General features: G+C 34.3%; 1 protein-coding gene and 1 long non-coding RNA gene across 3 annotated transcripts in view; one reads left to right on the plus strand and one right to left on the minus strand.

The window, feature by feature from the left end:
• The window catches only part of LOC106672315, a 35,645-nt gene that overhangs the window by 12,174 nt on the left and 3,173 nt on the right, over positions 1 to 20,298 (plus strand). For both annotated transcript variants that reach the window (XM_014403645.2, XM_014403642.2), the window contains exon 2: positions 16,351 to 16,491. In XM_014403645.2, the coding sequence (XP_014259131.1) occupies positions 16,351 to 16,491 (141 nt within the window). The remainder of the gene's footprint in view (positions 1 to 16,350; positions 16,492 to 20,298) is intronic.
• Positions 5,847 to 8,603, minus strand: LOC106672316. Its single transcript, XR_001341229.2, has 2 exons — positions 8,451 to 8,603; positions 5,847 to 6,062 (listed from the first exon to the last, which is right to left on the minus strand). It is a non-coding gene; the product is annotated as an uncharacterized LOC106672316 (long non-coding RNA).

Consider the following 20,298-nt stretch of genomic DNA (forward strand, 5'->3'; position numbering starts at 1 on the left):
GAACATAGTTTTATACGATCAACAACAGAACAATATTTACACCGGGATAATTGAAAGACCGCCTTTTTCCATCTTCAATAGAGGACTAGGCAGATCTCAAGTTTTCTTCTGCGTAGGATTTAGAAAAATCATTCAACCATTTTTCAAACTTTCGCCTTCCTTAGTGGCTCTCTCTTCCCAAGACTTAAAATCTAATGTTTTAAATTGATTCATACAGCTCAGAATGTCTTCTAGGTCTGAATCACTCCCACAATCTAGGGGGATTTTAAATTGTCCATAAAATATATTCATATATAATTTTTTATGGATATCCCTGAAACTAGGTCAATACAAAAACTTCCGGACCTGTTGTTTGGTCGTTTTTGATCATGATATGACAGTCTTCGCTGTTTTGGTATTTTGCCATATACAGTGGAGAATTAGGCCGATCTGAAGTTCTCTTGTGCACAGGATTTGAGAAAAACATCAAAGGAATGCCAAACTTGGCTTTCTTACTCGACACGCTAGCAGCGTCATCGGGTTTTAGATGTAATCGCTACGTCCCTAGAACAATGATATGCTTTTATAGTCCTGGTCGTAGTAGTTTCGATAAGTTTTGACGTGATGGGTTGTTATTTAAGCTGAAGAATCTTACCTTCAACTTACATTCCAGGCGTATAATGGCCTCGCACTCTCTCGTATTTTCACAATTAAAGCCAGTATCCCAGCAAGAAGTATCAAAGGTATTATTAATACCGTACATACCAATACATACAATCCTAAATTTCCTTTAATAGTAATGACTTCGCTGATGGCACAGCAATCCTGTCATCATTGAATTAACATCCTATCTACCTGAACCAGATACCTTTTTTTGATACCCTACTCTACCTGGAACTTAGCGTTTTTTAATCTATATCTATAACTAGATAACAGTAAACATTGGTTTCTTATAATTCATATACTTTTTTCTGACAATCTTTCTCGGCTAACAAATCAATAGTAAAAAAATTTCACTTTCTGAACAAGGAATGTAAATAGCATATATATAAATACAAGTACAATGAAATGTGGAGTAAAGCTTTGTAGAGAAGTGATCTTGATAGTAGTACGTTTCCTATTTCCTGTGTTGCTAGGACGTCCTGTTGCCCCCGAAATAATGTATTAAACACGTCCACATCATTATTATGTGGGAGGGGAAATCATGTTGAAACTATTATACACCGGCTGCAGTTGTCATTTTTTTTTCAAATACAATGCCGAAATTTGCTTAATGAATATGTATTAAATGTCAATTAGGATTGTTAAAAAAGAGGAATTTTCGAAATCAACCTAACGTCAGCACTTTCTACTCGTTGTTTTAGTACGATTGTTTTCACTTTTTCGTTTCATAGCGGATTCATTTTTTTTCCATCTGGCTCTAGAGTAACGCCACGTACAATCTTTTTTCCGATGACTAAACCTTTTGAAATTTAAATTTAGTCACTGTCGAATTGTGAAACAAAAGAAGGGCTCTTCCTGCTTCGTAATGTTTCATTTCAAACGCTCAAAGCTTATTTTATTAAATCTGTAGTCGCATTATTGGTTTTTGGACAGTTAGTTTAATAAGGAATAGAGGGAATATGGCACATAAAAAATCATTCAAAGCGCTAGTAAGCACAGTACCATTATCTATAATTTTAAGGTCTAATGGACACAAATGCACAAGTGGGAGTCGTGTTTGTCGTTTGCGGTAGTATTATAAACAGACCTTGATCACGTTTGTCAAATATAACGGTATAAACATTCCATAATATAAACACTAATAATAAAATTGTCACCGTGGCGTTTACAAACAATAAATACAAAAAACAGACCCAACATTTTTAAACATATTTAGTTAGTTCAAATTTTGATCAATTTGTGAGTGCCGGAGTCGTATTTCTGAGGGAATGATGTAAGAAGAAAGAAGTAGATTGGGTTTTGTGTTTAGTACAACGCTCCTTCCCTTGTCATGTCCATGGAACGTGTCTGTTGTAGGCAACACATGCTTTCATCGTTCTGGTTTATCACAACAGTTGTCCGGATATCACCTCTATCAAAATCTTTTCCTTTAACTCTAACGACAACCATTTCCAAATAAGCATCCTTTGGACGAATGATGAATTTAAAAATATTAAATTTAGAAAACCAGAATTACTTAAGATTAATAAAACTAAATTTTTTTTTTTTTTTTTTTCTAACGCACACTGGCGTTAATGTTAAAGAATAACTGGGAAGCCCTATTCCTATTTCGCTTCCACCTAAGGACATTACACACTCCGATGTGACTCATGTCGTCAAGCATCTTCCTGTTAGAAAAGTTCCCGGATTTAACATTATTACAGCAATTCTCAAGTAATTTCCCAAAAATTCCTTCCTCCCTTGTGGTAATGCTCGGCCATAAAATTGATTCCTTAACCAGACAAATATTCCAGTATCGCCTGTCGGTTTATTACAAATTCCTGGTGAAACCCTTGAGAAACTCATACTTTAACGCCTTCATCCAATAGGAACTAATACCATACTTAGTTTTCGTACTCGGCACTCGAGCAGTATCATTGGGTGGTAGATGTAATCGCTACCTCTCTGGAATTTAAAGAATGCTGTGCTTGTATATTCCTGGACGTAGTCGTTTTGATAAAGTTTGACAGGTTGTTACTTAAGCTGAAGAATCTTACCTTCAACTTACATTTCAGGCTCATAAAGCCGACGCACACTTGTATTTTCTCAATTATTGCCGGTGTCACAGAAGGAAGTATGGCCAGATAATTAATCATCCTAGGTCACATTTAATATCATATATATATCAATGTATCACAATCCTACTTCTCCATTAATAATAATGTCGTTCTTCGCTGATGGCACAGGGATCCTATTATCTCTGAATTATTTAACATCCTATCTACCTAAACCGGATATCTTATTTTGATACTCTATGCTACCTGGAACATTTCATGGCCAAGAAATGAGTGGAACCCAGTCGATTTAGGCTCAAGAGGATCTTATCTTCTACTTAATCTTCAGCAATCCTAAAACTTTTCTGTGCATGTTAAGGCGTGCACTCTACTATATTGTCAGAATTAATACCTACTTATCCCTTCACTGATAATATCGACCTTGGCTGATAGCACAGCGATCCTTTCATTTCTGAATTACTTTACATCCTAACTACATGAAACATATACCGTAATTTGGTTTTCTACGAGCAGAGACTGACGTGAAACCCGCAAATTTATCTTAAAAGGCGTTGTTATTTGTTCACGGGAATCTTACCTTCCATTGACTCTCCTGCAATCCTAAGACATTTCCTCGTGCTCATCACTCATATTTGCTCGTGAAGGGCATGCACTCTCTTCTCTTTTCACTATTAATGGAGGTGATCTGTAAGGATGTATCCTAGGTCTTACTCTTAATATCATGTAACATATGGCAATCATCTTCTTAATGGTAATGTCATTCTTTGCTGATGGCACAACGATCCTGTCATCTTTGAATTAACTTACATCGTGTCTACCTTATGCAGATACCTTAGATACTATACGCTACCTGAGAAGTTGTTGCGGACAAGCGACTAAGTGGATTTAAATATGTTGTTTAGGGTCAAGAGAATCTTACCTTCCACTTACTCTCCTGCAATTCTTACGTTTCCATGCTCGTGAAAGCCACGTTTACATATTTAAGGTAGTGTCCCAAGGATGCATACTATGTCTTATTCTTGAAACCACGTATACATCTGACAATCCTGCTTCTTCTTCAATAGTAACGCCGGTCTTTGCTAATGGCATAGTCATCTCTGAAGTTCTTTACTATTAGTACTTTGGACTTTTCATTACAAGAGATTGACGTGGAACCCTCGAACTAAAGGACGCTACTATCTCCTCATTGTTTGTTCGACGATCTCAGTTATTTTTAAACAATAAATAATTGGCATATTTGCTGGTTTCATCTAAGTCGAAACTTTTTAATTGATTGACTGTTACCAGTTTCACCTGCGTGAAGTTGGATTTATTTTTTATAATCAATTTGTTTTTTAATGAGTTGTGCAGTCGCTCAGTAAACGGAATGAAGCAATCTGTAGATTGTGAAACCTGAATTTCATGTTTACACCTAAATTGGTTAGAACGTTTTAAACGTGTTGTTTCGAGTTTCGTTATTATCGTGCTTTCCGGTATTTTGCTAATTTTTATGTGTTATTTTACACAAAATTTTTCTTGTTTCGTGTTCTATTACTTTATTAGGTGCATCCCACTTGCAAGAACTAAATAGTAAGACTCTAAAATATGAAATTAGTGTTTAAAAACTCAACATCCTAACTCCTAGCTAGCCTTTTTAGATACAGAAATACACTTTGCTGTAAAAAGACAAGTTAAAAAAAGTCTTTTTTTATATGTAAATTCACTCTCCAAATTATCAATTTTAATAAATGTGAGGCCATGCATCATTTTATTCAATTTTACTTGGCATTTATACTTTTTGGATCTGAAGGCTATATGTGGTTATAGCACTTTTTATGGGCTTATGTGTAATTTAATATATCATATATTATAGCATTATAAAATCATTTATTATCGTAGAAGAAACGACTGTGCCTATATCAAATAATTTTATGTATTTAGGCTCCACACCAGCTAAATTATTCGCAGGGCAGCCTAAGTTAGTCTGGTAAAGGTTCTACACCTTTGATAGCGTTCGGAATAGCTTCATAAAAACATACACTTGAAAACACAAAACGATTTATTTCCTCACTGAAGATGCCGAAACGCGTTTGAATTGTCGGGCTGACAACAGACCCGCGAGTGAAGACGGACCCAATAAGTGATATTGTCATACTGCTTGCAAAGGTGGGCTTCACCTTACTTAAACAAAGTTGAGAAAAAGCTAAAATTATGTACCTTTAGCACCTTACTCAATACACCCCTGGTCATTTTGTAAGGCTTGAAACAGGTTGGAATCGATTACAGGCAAAAGTTTTTAAAAGAACGTTAGAACTCTGGTTCAAACTTTCGCTACTCTAAAATGAAAGCCATCGGAAATAATCACGTTCCAAAACTCTGGCGTTTCTCCATATTCGCCACCCAGAATTGCCATTGGATGGAATAAACAAGATGCTCAAACCCTAAATATAAAATTTCATTTTTTTGTAATTCTGGCCATAGATACAAAATATAAATTTCGTATTGGTGGTTCGAGTGGGTTTGACGTCGAAAAGTACCTAATCGCAAATGACAACAATCCTGTACCATTTCCCAAATTTGGACTTAATATTGTATATTCGGTCTATACATTTCTGATGTCTTAAAATGTTTTCTCTTTGTTTACCTGCATTTAATAATATCCGAATTGACTGATAAATTACTTATAAATCACAATAATTCTCTCAGAAGAAAATAAAATTTTAACTTCCATTATTATGTTAATGCTTGAAGATTTTTTAATTGTACTTATCTTAAGTAAGTATAATTATTATATCCATGATTATATTGCACACTTTTTTTAACCCAATCCAACCTATTTTAATCATTTTAATTTCCGAATGCATTTTGTCACAGACATTCGAGGTGTTTCTTTTGACTAAATTCTAAAGTGACAGTTTGGGTGACTTGCTGATGACCAAGTGCAGCCCACTGAAGTAATTTCATAATATGAATAATTTAGTTGTGTAAAACGGGAAATGGTGTGGATTTCCCCTTTTTTGTGCAATTATTAAGATGCATTTAAATTTATTAAAGCTTCAGTAAAAGGTGCTAAAGTAGCGATGAAAAATGACCTTTATGAGCTTATAATTTATTTATCCTCTTCATTTTTGTGTGTTTTATTGCTTACAACGAATGACTGAAATTCTGGCGTTAGTCGAATTTAAATTAGCATCATTTTAATCTAACTGATTTTAGCTTTTTTCTCTCTCCCACACGTTGTTCTTTTGAGTATTGAATCTGCCTCTTCTTTTCTTCTCCCCTTGTTTTTAACTATTGACCGACATCCCTATTGGCTTGAGTCACGATTCAGCACTATCATCAAATTGTGTTTGTTCAGCCATCGAGATTAGATTCATATATTCGAACCTGCAATTGATGACACATTGAACATTACATATCCAATGCTGGATCTTAAGAGATATTTTACTTGTTAAATGTATACAAATTGTCATTTTTCATTCAGGTTACGTCGGGACTCTAAATAGAAACCACTAAGTCAGGATTATCAGTCAGAAAAATGAAGAATTTTTTTTAATATCGTTCCTTAATATTCAATGTAGGACCGTGAGAATCGCCTAAGTTTGGTTTCGGGGATCGTTTTACATCTGAACTTAGGCAAAACAACTATTACTTTTTCTATGAAAGCAAAATTCGCACTGTGAAACTCGCTCATTCTGTCTCATTCTATAGAAGTAGGACTGAAGACTATTTTTCAATAACTGACCTAAATCAGTGCCGAGAGGGTACTCCTTAGTCCATCATACATTAACGCTAATAAATACATGCATGGTTGACATTTAACCCTTGAGTACACAACAATAGGAAGACCACCGTTTCTTCCTAAGATATAAGAATTTTTCCTAAAATTCTAGAAACTTGTAGTTGAGCTCCAGTTCAATTCTTGTGGAGCTAAGATATGACCGTACACCCGTCCTTTGGTGATACCAGCCCTATTTGCGCGATTTGGCCCAAAAGTAGTTTCCGCGTTTCCAATTTTTATGAATTTGTAATTGCGATGTCTGTTGCAGTGTTGACACTGAAAAGGGTGGGTGCTATTGCTTTCGCAAGAAGGTCCCCAATCTTTTCGCCCTACCGCAGGCCAGTTACCGTGAGCTCGACGGCACAAGACCCCTTTAAGGCCAGCGAGAGGGCGCTCCTTAAGCCCTTAAGAAGCTGGTTAAGAGGGAGGTTTAGTTAAGTGTCTTGTAAAGGATCGATGAGTGTTGTGGAGATTCCACTCATACGACTGTACTGGGCATCCTCAAAGGTCCTTTCGAGCTATCAATATGACTGTAGTTTGGTCGTTTCCTGTCATTTTGATACGACGCTGGCGCGTACGTAGTGTGAGCCTGATGGTTCGGTGGTGCTGATTAATCAGCTTCCCCTACCCAATACAGAGTTCCTCTCCTTAGAAGAGAAGTACAACAATCCCTTGATGGTTAGCAATTCTACTAACACAACCAACAAAACCGTGGTCGGAACGTATCCGGAGGCCCTGAAGCTAGAGGGGCCCTTCCACCCTGGGGAGTTGCCTTCTCCGTCTAGGGTAGAATGGCTGGAATGCCAGACTGCGCAAGTCAGTCTTGGCTTCCTTTGCTAAGCGGCACACGGTCGAGTGGTGAACGTCGACCCTCCTCCTCGCATGGGGCAGGTGAGGAGGAAGTTCGTCTTGGTCCTTGGGGGTTGGGGCGACTTCTACACCAATTTAGAGTATAACACACATCTACTTGTAAGCAGAAGTGCGTCGTCTCTCACTATGATAAACAAAACGTCCGATAAGACCACGAGCTAGGTGCGGATGAAAAAAATCCTCGTGTCCTTTTCAGGACTACGAGTAAATATGGAAAGAATACCATGTCTACCTTGGTTATTTGTCTGTCTGACGTGTTACTAGCACGCCAACCCAACTGCCTATCCTCGCTATTTTGGACTTATCAGAACATGTAAGAAACAGCTTACTTGGTCGCAATATATGGTCAAATGTAACTGTAGTTTGATCGTTCTAAATTATTCCAAGCTGTTTTGGCATGTCAGACTACCACCGTTCTGCAGTTTGATCGTTTCCAGTTCTCGTGGTCTGCCTATGCTCGTTGTTTTGGTCAGTCAACGCGAACCAGGAGACCAGCCAACATCGCAGCTTGGATGACAATTCGATGACAGAAAACTGTAGTTTGAAGGTTGCATATCATTCTGATCTGCTCTCTTTGTTGTTTTTATCTGTCAGAAGTGTAACTAGTGGACCAGCCAAATGGCTACAATATTTGATTTTAAAAAGCATTTTGGATGTTTCCGATCATTTAGCCTTCCTATCCTAGATGCTTTGGTCAGTCAGAACACGTTACTAGCATACTAGCCAACATGGCTGTAGCCAGTTTCCCATCATTTTGGTATGCCTATTCTCATTTTTTATGTCATCGTGTAACTAGCAGACCAGCCAACAGATGCACTATTTGGTGATAGAATACTGTCTTTTCCGGCATTTTGTTTGTGGTGAATGCCACAATGCGAAGATAGGGAGTCGAAAATGATGGGAAAAGACAAAACTACAGGTTCAGCTCCCTTTTATTTCGTGTCGACATGAAAACACACACATATATTATATATGTATACTTAAAAAATTTTCTCCTTATGTCTAGTCTTGAGGCAACTGTAAAAATGTGAAAAGTGTTAAAACGTTTAGGACCTTTCATACAGTAAGAAAGAAAATATTTAGTCTGTGTACATGTGCACACCAATTACAACCAAAGGCCTTACCTCATTGCCATTGCTGAAAATACTATCATACCGAGAAAGAGTCCTAAAGCCATGCCTAAAAACGCCATGCCCACCTTAATCATTTTCTTAAAAAATCTGTTGTTTTCTTTTTGAAACAACTATAATACTCTATTTTACAACAAATAGTCACATATGTTGTTAATATTTTACAGACTCATTATTGAATTTCAAGGTAGAATAGTTCAGAAAATAGGCATAAAGTATTTGTTAACAAATGTCGGGCATTTATGCTATTTATATTTATGTTTCTATGTATACCGAACTGTGTTTTACATTTGTCTTATGTTCCGATAATATGTTACAGCAATGTTTTTGTATGTTCAACCCTAGGAAACTTGATTATTGCGACCTCGTATTTCATGTAAATTTGCTTTAAAGCATCCAGCCTCGTGTAAATGTGTAAAATCGGACAGTCCTCTCCCAAAGTTTCCTGCACACCGACCGGTTATTATTTAGGTCGGACCGTTTATTGCACGGTTGTATGCCGCCGAGCCCTATTTGTAACAGGATTCTGAATTAATTAACAAAATGCCAACACAGGTCAGAATATTAGACGAGGTAATACGGTAAGATCTCCTGGTAAAAATGAATGGATAAAAGATACAAAATTCTTGTAAAAAAAGTTCTGGACATATGATGTGGAACTGCAGCCAGCGCATCCAATCCTTCTAATCTAAAGTCGTCAGACAAATTGTCAAAGCTCCTTACTATACCACAAACCTCAATATCCAGAATGACCTCCATATTCCTTTTCTCGACAAACCTATCCGATCCTTGCAAACCAGCATAAAACCTTTCGATCCAGCATAAAAACGACGAAGGCCTCGAGGCCTCCTCACCCCTTAAACCCTCAAATTGAGTGCTAGGGGTTTGTTGGTGTCAGTATTGTGACCTGAGAGAAAAATAACATATGGGCGCATATTTGTAATATGTATTTATGTACATATACAAATACATTTAAAAAAACAATTAAAGAACACTCTTCAACAGAACGTTCCGAACGTTCCCTTGAACAATCTTATCTGCCAACAAAAATATTAATAACAATTGTGCTAAGAATAATGAACTTTCTGAAAGTATTAGACCCTTCACTTAATTTAAATAGGTCAATATTCTTATTTCAATTAATTTTCTACAAGAATTGGCGGATGCCAAGGTGTTAAAAATATAATACTAGATCATTTGTGAACTAAAGCAAAAGAGTATGACTGAGCAAAGTAGGTTAAAAAAAATTGTAAGCAAAAATCATGTTGATATTAGAAAATTAAAAAGATTCTCAATTTTTTTTCCAAATTTTTTTCAAAATTTCATTTTTTCACAGATTTCATAAATGCTAATATCTTTGAAACGAATCCACCTGACACTTTACAGTGGTTTAGATCCCTATAAACTACACGTAATGAGACAATCTAATATAATAACTAACAAATAAATTGAAACCAGGCATATCAAAAAAGCGTTCCAGGAGTTTTTGTTCATTTTCTCATTTATAGTGATATAAATTCTAAATTTTATTGACACAGGCTGAAAGAAAAGAATTTCAACTTTCCGACGGTGAAATTACATTTGATCAAATCAATAAGAGTTGCGAATTTTTAAATGGGGGCATCGAACATCAAGAAAAAAAAACTGTCCTCGGTTAATTCAGCGAAAAATTATGTTTTTTATTACTTTGAAAACTTATATTTAAGGGTTTTAAAGGGTGCTTAAGACGAATCCAATCAACAAATCTTTTTGGCATACTTTAGCCCAGACTAGAAACGTCTTTCGTTTTTGTAACGTGTTGTATATCTGATCTCATTTAATACTCTTGACTATAAAGACTTCCTAAGTTTTCCAACTTTTTATTTTAAAGTTTAAAAAGTTCGAAAAGCTTATGAAGGCTTTATAATCCAGATTCTCATCCGCTTCCAACAAAAAGAAAAGCAAGAATTAACTCATTTAATACATTCCTAAATATTATTTTTATAATCCTACGTAAAATAAGAAATCAACCGATATATAATAATTTTGAAAAATAAACACAGAAGGCAGAAAACCATAGTTAAATTAATTTTTTATCTCTTAGAGCCCATTCGCAAAACTGCTTGAACATTATTCTGGTGTCTAATATTTATCGACCTAATAAAAAATCAGGTGAGATGTTGAAAAAATCATTGGTGGAAACAATAAAAACACAAATAATATATTCAATATACTATCCGTAAATCCATAGATTGTTCACTTTCAAAATTGGTAGTTTGTGTATGTTGTTCTCTTAAGGTGAAGAACGCAAATTTACAAAATACCTATGTTTTTATTATCAGAATTCCTCGTAATTGCTGATAAAATCTCCTAGGACCCTGTATTTTCTTCGAGACAAGCTAAAATTATTCAGGAAGAAAAAATCAGCTTATCGGAATCTTATGAGAGGAGAATGTAAAATTACTTTTTATTGTTTAAACTAGCAAACTTAGGTTTATTTTGGTTGTTCGATTTAATTTTCAACAGATATATTTTATTATTTAAAAAGACTTGTTTTAGTTGTTTAAATAAAATGTAATTTACCTACGGAATCCTTACCTTGCAATATAACAATGGGTATTACAAACTTACCCTTATTTTTAACTGTAGTTAAACTATTGTCGGTTAAATTCAAAAAAGGCAATAATTACTCAGATTTTTCTATTAAATAAATTTAATCAAAGTTTGCGTTTTCCCCTAACTCGGTAGACATCAGTAAAGCAAATGTAGATAGTGGCAATCCGGACATCATCTATCATGTTCTCATTTCATTATCACATCGTTTTCTTTTAATTAATTATTTTATATTTTTAACTTTCAATTTTATAATCAGTGACAGAATTCCGATTTTAGTTTATTATTATTTTTATATAATTTAAACAATGACAAAACTGTTCTGTGCTGACATATGGAATGACTGTATAGAACAGAAAAATAAATACACACCTGAAAGCACAGGGCAGAAATTAGTGAAAACACTATATAAAATTCAATTAAAAAAACTGTGGCACAGTAATTAGAGCCGGTGTGATGTGTTAAAAGGAGAATGTGTAGGAGAAAGTTGTAGCAATTAAACTTAATTGTTCCTAAAATATGTGACTTTTCTCAAGATTCTTTTTCTTAAGATTTAACGTTGAGTTAGTTTAGTATTGCTAGGAAAACTGAATAGCCTACGACCTAGATGTATTTTTTCGTTTTAATTTTTTGTTTTATAATTCACGGCTGGGTTGACTTCATACAATAATATCCGGAGAAAGAAAATGATATCTGCCCTTGTCTTTGAAACGAAAGGAAGGGAAATTGTTTACAGCCAGATTGTAATCGTTGGTTTTGCAACATTTAGCAATATTCATAAAACCAATGAATATTTTTAAATGTCTGATTGCTTTGATTGATGCGAATTGTGAATCTGAAAAACAAATGCGTCAGGACAATAATGTAAAGCTTTTTGTAGAGATTACGCTTTGTAATTTTTAATTCATATGGCTGCTTTCGATTTTTTTTACCTACTTAGATTTATATAAACGTGTGACATCAATTAGATTAACCAACACCGGGTATGTTGTTTATATAGTGCGTAAGAAAATATTTTCAAAGCACTTATACTGGTCATTTGGGAGAGTTTGTTTTCCAAGTCAACTATGCCATGTCTTTTCCCGATAATCTCTAAAGTTAGAAGTAAAAAAATTATTTCAGTCTAAAAATGATAATAGAACTAACTTTTCTTTACTCGGTTCAGTGAAAATAGAGAGCTTATTCGCTACAAATATTCTATTATGTTTGGAATTTGCATAAAATTTGCCAGTGTGGTGAAAAATAAAAATCTAAATGAAAATATTCTTTGGTTTTATAGAGATTCTAAAGAGAGGTTTTGCTTGTTTTCCATTATGCGGATAGTAATATTTGCGTGAAGTTCGATTCCAATGAATTATCAATTTATAATTCGGAAATTTTCTTTATTGATGACATTTCTCTTTGGCAGGATTAATCGGTTAAGAGGATAAGTTCCAGATGATTTTTGAAGCTGAGAAAGTGGCAGCATAGGTCTGAAACCGAAATGTGTATCTGGGTAACTGGGGCAGGAAGTGTTCACTACTTACGTGTGAAATTTCATAATAATATCCTCACCAAGTCCCAGGTAATTAGCAAAACGTGCATGTAGCCTAGGCACGGATTTGCATTATGGAATTGATTTGAGGGGGGTGAATGTCGCCGAAGGTCTTGGAAAAAAAAGAAAGTAAGGTTTTGTTTCGTGTGTGATTGTTTCAAACTATGCGAACCATTTATAAACAAAAACTTTCTTTCGTTTTAATCCATGTCCACTCTACTAAGCAAGGTTGACAGGTCATTTATTATTACTCACTGGGCTACTTGCAATAGAAGATTTTGTAATGCCACGTCAATACTCGAGCAATTAGACTATCTAGAAATTTGGTGGCGTTTCGGTAGATTTTCTCACAGATACTATTGTACATTCTGCAAGAAGGATTTTCAATCTCGCTATAACCGACATACTATTTTGATTTGACTATCATTCTTCACATAAAATTTTAATTTCCGGCAGGCCTTCTTCATGCCTTGTCTGATTTTCTTTCTTGAGCAAAATATCACACTATCATCTTCAGAATTAACTCGACCATTTGGTCATTTAGATGGTCCAGAATAATAAGCCTGATGCGTAATCTATCGAAATCACTGAGCTCCTTCCTGAAGATCGCTTTGCACAGGTTCCTTAAGGAACTTCTTGGCTTTCATAACTACCGAGTGTTTCGGTCTGGTAAGTCGCCACCACCAGAAAGCGATCTTCTCCAGAATACGTAACTATTTGCTTCCCGATCTTTGTACAGTTGGATTATGAATTTCTTCCTGAAGCTGTTGTCAATTTTGATCGAGCGCCCTCTCATTCCACACACTCGATGGTAAATATCTCTATTTTACTTGGATTAACCCTCATCCACGAATTATCAGATAAATATAACTATTTTCACTGGTTTCACTAATTAAACCCGCTATATATTAAACTATAATACTCAACAATGATTCAGAATATCTTTTAACTTCAACAAAGTTTGCCATTGTTGTTAGGATTGATCTTATTCGTTCATTTTTATAGACTCATGCACATTTTTATCAATACCTCCACATAAAATTCATGCCGTTGAAATTGTATTGCTTTTTCCTGAAAGTCTACTGGCTTCATCAATTTTTATATCATGTCTTCATTTTAATTCTGGCATAATTTCTATTTAGGTTTTAGGTGATAGATAAAAAAAAGTTCTACAATTAAAAAATGCATGCATTCATTGTCATCTTTTCACATAGTTTTTTCAGGTTTGCATTTCTTTCGGAATTGATTTTCTCCAGTTCCAGCATTGAAATTCCCTGGCTAATACAATGTTTTCTAATCCCTGAACTCTCGATGATTGTTTATAAATTTGTTCGAAAGCGGCAAATCGTTTTACCAACGAGTATAGTCCACGTTATACATTTTTGAATGGTCTTGTCATTGGGAATCATCCTCTCCTAATTGGGAATCCTCTGTTTATTGATTTCATATTAGTGTTTTTTCTTTCTGTTTGTATTCTTTGTCATTTATATTATGCACAGTGTTTCTGGAGTGCCTCAGCTAAAATTGATTTCATAAAATGTACAGGGTGTCCTGACTAGGTAGGTATACCTATATTCAGTTTCCCCTTCAAAGTAAGGTCATTAATTTGTTTTACATGGTCATCAATTTGATGTTTTGGCCCCAGTCTTTCGATGCAGATTCAAATTTTGACTAAAGTGGAAAAGATTGGACTAAAGCATTTGATTCCCAAGAAGGAAATCTATGGGAAAAAGAAAACAATATAAGAACTTCAGATGTTTGCATATATTGTAGAATAACGATAGGAGGATATTTACCTATTGCGAAAACTGCTAGTCACTGTTTACCATAAAAATGGCTAACGGATATTTAAATTAGATTATATTTTCATTGTATATTATACTGCACAGGTGTCCCGTTGGCAGATGTCAGTACTTCAGGAGGTCATCCTGCATGTCACATTGGACTAAGAAGTCCCCATTGTCTCAAGTCTATATTCGAGATATTTCACTTTTCAGGTTACTTCGACCTTTCACAACTTTAAAATTCTTCGTGTCCCACAAAATGTTAATTCTCCTATAAACTTGATTACACCAAGAGCATGAAAACCCTGAGATTTTATTAAATTATTATTATTATCACATTATTTTTTGTATTGTGACCTTAACCAAACAAACAACAAAATCACTTAGAATATGCACCTAACGAGTTTGCAAAATTTTGGTTTAAATTTTAAGTAATATTTTCTTAGTTTTTTAAACACTGACAGATATGGTGTTTACAGTAAAGTTGTCCTGACTAATGTGCTTTAATCACATGTCACCGTTTAATTGATAATTTTTACCCACGGTTCAAAAAAGTTAATTATTAAGATTTTGAAACTTACATCTTAAAAAATTATGAGAGTAATACAAATTAAATAAAAAAGACAGTACAAAATTGAACATAAGAGAAAACAAAGTTTTAAATATTAAATTAAATGTTAAAAATGTACAGTTTCTTGAAGTATGCAAGCCAAAGAAGGTGGATTTTGAACATTTAATTTAATTTCTAAGAGGCTTTTGTTTGTTCTTATGTTGAATTTAGTGGGACATAGAACAAAGAGGGTTTTGTATTTACTTCGTATTATTTTCATTATTTTTTTAATATAAATTTCAATATCTTTGACAATTAAATTAAATTTGTAGCTATTAAACGTTATTTTACATTGATGATAACTGATCTTTGAGAAATTTAGTACATGTGTTTACAGCTCAATAGTAAGGGCAACTATTCTGCAATCACCAAATCTGTCAGTATTTACAGAACTAAGAAAATCTTACTTAAACTTTAAACAAAAACTTCAGAAACTCGTAAAAGTTTATGTTTTAAGCGATTTTGTGTTCTATTTGTCACAATAAAAAAATGAATTAATAGGGTTTGCAATTCTCTTGGTATAATAAAATTTATATTAGGAATATTTTATGAGATACTTAGGACTTTAAGAAATAAAGTTGTAACCTGAAAAGTAAAATACAAGTGAGAATCAGTTTGGTCAATAAGGACTTTTTTAGTTCAGTTTGACGTGTAGGATAAACTCCTGAAGTATTGACATCTATCCATGGGACACCCTGTGTAGTATAATATACAATCAATATATAATCTAATTTAAATATCCGTTAATTAGACGTGCTACTTTTGTGGCAAAAAATGTGTATTTCTACTATTTCCAAACGATTAACAGTTTTTGCAATAGGTAAGTAGCCGCCTATTCTATAATATATGCAAACATCCGAAGTTGTTATATTGTTTTTTTCCCCTCACAGATTTTCTGCTTGGGATTCAAATGCACTAGTCCAATTCTTTCCGCTTTGATCGTATAGTATTAAAATTTACTTTGATTTGTATCGAAAGACTGTCGCCAAAAAGTCAATATGATGACCATGTAAACAAATCATTGACATTATCTTGAAGAGGGAAACCTATCTTCGCAGCACACCCACGATTTCACTTGTGCTAAAGTCTTTTTTTCACCTGACCCATCCATGCTAACTTTATGCCTACCTTTCTCTTCTTATTTCCCACGTCTTCCATTATACACAAAACCGCCTATCAGTTCAATGAAAGTTATTCGCTTTTCTGGCAAAGTGAAGTAAGTGGTTTCGGTTTTGTTGGGTAAAAACTGGTTTCGAACAAATAACAGAGCAATTTTAAAGTGGTTATAAGCCAAAATGATTATTACTTCTATTAGAAGATTTTATGTAAGCTAACGTTTTTATTCGTATGTTTTATGCATATTTTTTTCTGTAGCTCAATGGCGGGAAAGACGAAGCTGATGGCTCAGGAGACGAAGATACAGAAGAGTCCATTGTGTGCAACGTGCGTTTCGTTGGAGACAATATACTCATCAACGGAAAGTCCAACCTGAAGAAAGAATCAAAAGAAAACAAGGTAATGTTTTGTTTTGTATTGTTTTGTTATGTTTTCACTCAACAAACGATACACCTTCCGAAGGCCGTGTTTGACAAAATAATAAACATCCGGAAAAACTGCGGTGTCATTATAAATCGGCACCAATCGTAGGAAATGTTTCTCTTTACATAATTGCCAACGATATTGAAAAATGTCTGTTGAAGGACACTTTCAAAGAAGGGGCACTGACTGGTTCGAGCTCGACCAATTTTTCCTTATTTCGTTTTAATCGATGCCCATTAATCTTGTATCCTTGTGATTGTTACTGGATTCAGTAACGTTAATTTAAAATAACACTATTTTGTCAATAGTATTAGGTACAAAGTGGAATTTTAATTTTGCTTTTAAGAAATGGGATTTTAAGAAAGCTCCTTACCATCACTTTGGAATTATAAATCTCTCTGGATTTTACACCTATCAGTTTATAGTAAAGTTGAAAAACATGCACATAGAGGTTGAAAAAGACTTTTATATTAAAATAAAAATGTATCATATTAAGTAATTTAATTTAACAGTAATTTATTTTATTAAAAACTTCATATCTTGGCAATAACTGGGCAAAATATACACAAATCCACTTGTATAGAATTTTGCTTGTTTTGTTTGTGTGGATTTTCTCTTTGGGGTCTGTTGGGTGCTGAACCTGTAATTTGGTCGACATCGATCATTTTTGGTGGGTTTTGGAAAATAGGGAAGGAAATACCTAAACACGTCTGACATACCAATACAGCTAGCCAGGCTAAAAAGGTAACAACCAAATTAAAAATTGTCACAGACTGTGGTTATTAAACACTGTGCCAAGAATAAAGTGTTCGGTATTATTAACCAAAGAATAAGTAACTACTTGGGCAGCCAGGTGGCAATCAAGGTAACTCGATAGTAATGTTCAGAGTCGTTTGCATGATATGGAATTGCCCTGTAAGATATTGGGCATACTAAATTACGATTGTTTGGGTATGAGGACACAGAGGGCAGAGGAGCAACAAAGAGGCCGATAAATTGTCTAAGGAAAGTTCGATGAGGACACCTATTTAGCTTTGAACTTCGTGGCATACCAAATTTGCCAAAAAACGTAGATCCGTCAGCCTCGGTTCAATGTGATGTATTCCAGGACAGAGGCATGCAAATAGTTCATCAAAGGAGCATCGCTCCACGCCGCCAACTATTAAATCTGGACATTGCCAACTCTGGAGGCATATGCATCGACACGGAACAGAAACACGCCTTTACGGATATTGCCAAGAAGAATAAGAAGCAGCGGGACATGCCGGTTTGTGCAGGCTGAGATTCTTCTCATGGGACAGAAAAAGCCCGGGCTTGAAAGATAAACACGAAAGTCTGTACAAAGCATTGGGTCTGGTAAAAAGCCAGATTAGACAATACAGCCTGACCTGCCCTAGGCTGTTTGAAACAAATCGGGATGACCGTTTTAGTGTAGGCTCAATTGGGGATAAACCACACCTGCCAAGTCAAACGTTTTATTGGCTTCAGTCAATTACCAGGTGTTGTTTCATCAGTCTCGGTTTGCTTCAGAATTACCAAAGAAAGGTAGCATACATTACACGTTTGTCTAAGCCCACACCTCTACTTTTCTAGAAGAAACAGGCTATTTTCTGCAGACCAGAATAAAGCCAGAAGTTAATAAGAGAGCCAGGAAACCACATATTTTGTACCCCCCCCTCATCCAGACATAAATTGTCAGGAGAAAAGGAATAATAAAGACAGTTTTAAATTAACTATATAGGCAATGGGAGAGCATGTATGATGTGACCCTTTCAAATAGTCCAGTTATCAGAAGCCATGTCGCCAATTAATTATAGCGCCGGTACAACAAAATATTTTGGACACCAAAATTGTAATTTATAACAATCAAATCGTACATCGCAAAGGAGTCTTCTACATGTCCGTTTTCAAATGACTAAACATCATTCGGGCCTATTAGTGAGGAGCTCTAATAATGGAGATGCACACTAAACCAATACTGGTCGCGTTGTGTAGGTCGTAAAGAGATCGACTCATTTTATTAACCTTTCAATTAAATTTTTAAGGAGTTATTCTCGCCAGTTTTATTTGTTATTGCAGTATGTAATTAAAAAATACGCATACATTGAAAGTATATCACAGCTAATTTAGATAGTTTTCTAGTTTTGTTTGTAAGTTTTTAAACTCGGATTTAGTCCATTGGCCGTTATAGTAAGTACCCTAGAGGAAACATCCTATTTTAGGGCTACCTGCCTTAATTTTGTGAAACTATTAGAAACGAAAAAATATATTTTGGGAAACTGAATAGGTATGAAAATATGATTGTGAAATCTTAATACATTCTATAAAAATTGATCGAGATATGTTGATATTATCTTGTTAATTGCTTGAAAAGCTACAGTTTTATTTTATAAATTAAAGTGCATTTATATTGAGAGAATTTAGTGAACCCATTTAGGCTCTTAGAACTATCTTTAAGTGTTTTTCAATCAACGTTTTGTAATTTTATACACCACTTTTGTTTGATAACGGTGTAATTTTTATATTCCCACATACATTACAAAGTGTTTTAATTAGAATACAATACATATTTCATAGCGTACGTATTAAGAGGCGACAATTACTCATCAATTACGGTCTCACAGTAAGTTGTATTTATATAAAAGTTATCAAATTGTATTGGAAAAATCAGTGATAAAGCGGATTTGAAAAAACTTTATCAGGTCTTTGAAACTATATCTAATCATTTAAACGATTAGCAAATATAAATATAAAATATAAACATCTTACATTATTAAAAATCATGGCTTCAACAATAATGAATTTATGAGTTCCACATTAAAAATCATAATAAATGTATGAGTTTAGCTTAGTAAATCTTGCCCACTCTACGAAGCTAAACTAATAAATTAATTGAGAGATTTCCTCCTGTGGTCTGCGGGGTGATAAACCTATAGTTTCATATGTACCTATCATCTTGGTCTGCCTATCCTCCCTGATATTTATTAGTTCAGACGAGTATCGGCATTTCGCCATCTTCAGTGTTTACGTGTACCAAGATGATAAATTTATGTTTATTACAAAGACGAAAAAATTACTACTACGAACTATTTTGTTGATTATTTCCAACTGTAGGTATTTTTATCGTTATATTAATTATAATATACTTATTTTAATGTAAACCAAATTAAACGAGAAAAAAAATTTATGAGTTTTTAGTAAAATTTGTTTAATTATTATGGTTTGAAAGAAAATTCACCAAAAAAAAAGGAAAATCGTTTAGTGATAGTTTAAAATTTAAGAATTGTTTTACCTAGTTCTGCTCTCAATTCGTGTTTTCTCGGGTTTTTGTCTTTAAGAATAATTTTGTTAATTAAGTAAACTATTCGAAACAGTTTCAATGTCCTGATAAAGGGGCCCAAAATGATCTTTGAGGATGGGACTGAGTATTTTTCTAGTTGTTTATATGCAGAAATATTATTAATGTAGATTAATGTAATATCAATATAAAAATATAATTCAATTAATTAAGGTTTTTAGTTGAGATGCGGACCACGAAAAATAGTGAATATAAAAATATAAGTTATAAGTTAGAGTGATATAAATTAATCGCGACCAGTTTTCTTACTTCCTGGTGTTTTTAGCTTGAAAGTTGAAATCATCTAGAAAGGCGACCGTCTGGAATTTCCCTTCCATTCATTGTCAACGGTAATTAATCGATATAGGAATGAAAGTTGGGAAAAATAAATCTCTAAGTAGCTAGGGGTAAATGTAGATGACAGCACAGCTGGAAATATCACGTGG

The sequence above is a fragment of the Cimex lectularius genome, unplaced genomic scaffold (genome assembly GCF_000648675.2).
Source record: "Cimex lectularius strain Harlan isolate CLEC.00 unplaced genomic scaffold, Clec_2.1 scaffold64, whole genome shotgun sequence".
Lineage (NCBI taxonomy): Eukaryota > Metazoa > Arthropoda > Insecta > Hemiptera > Cimicidae > Cimex > Cimex lectularius.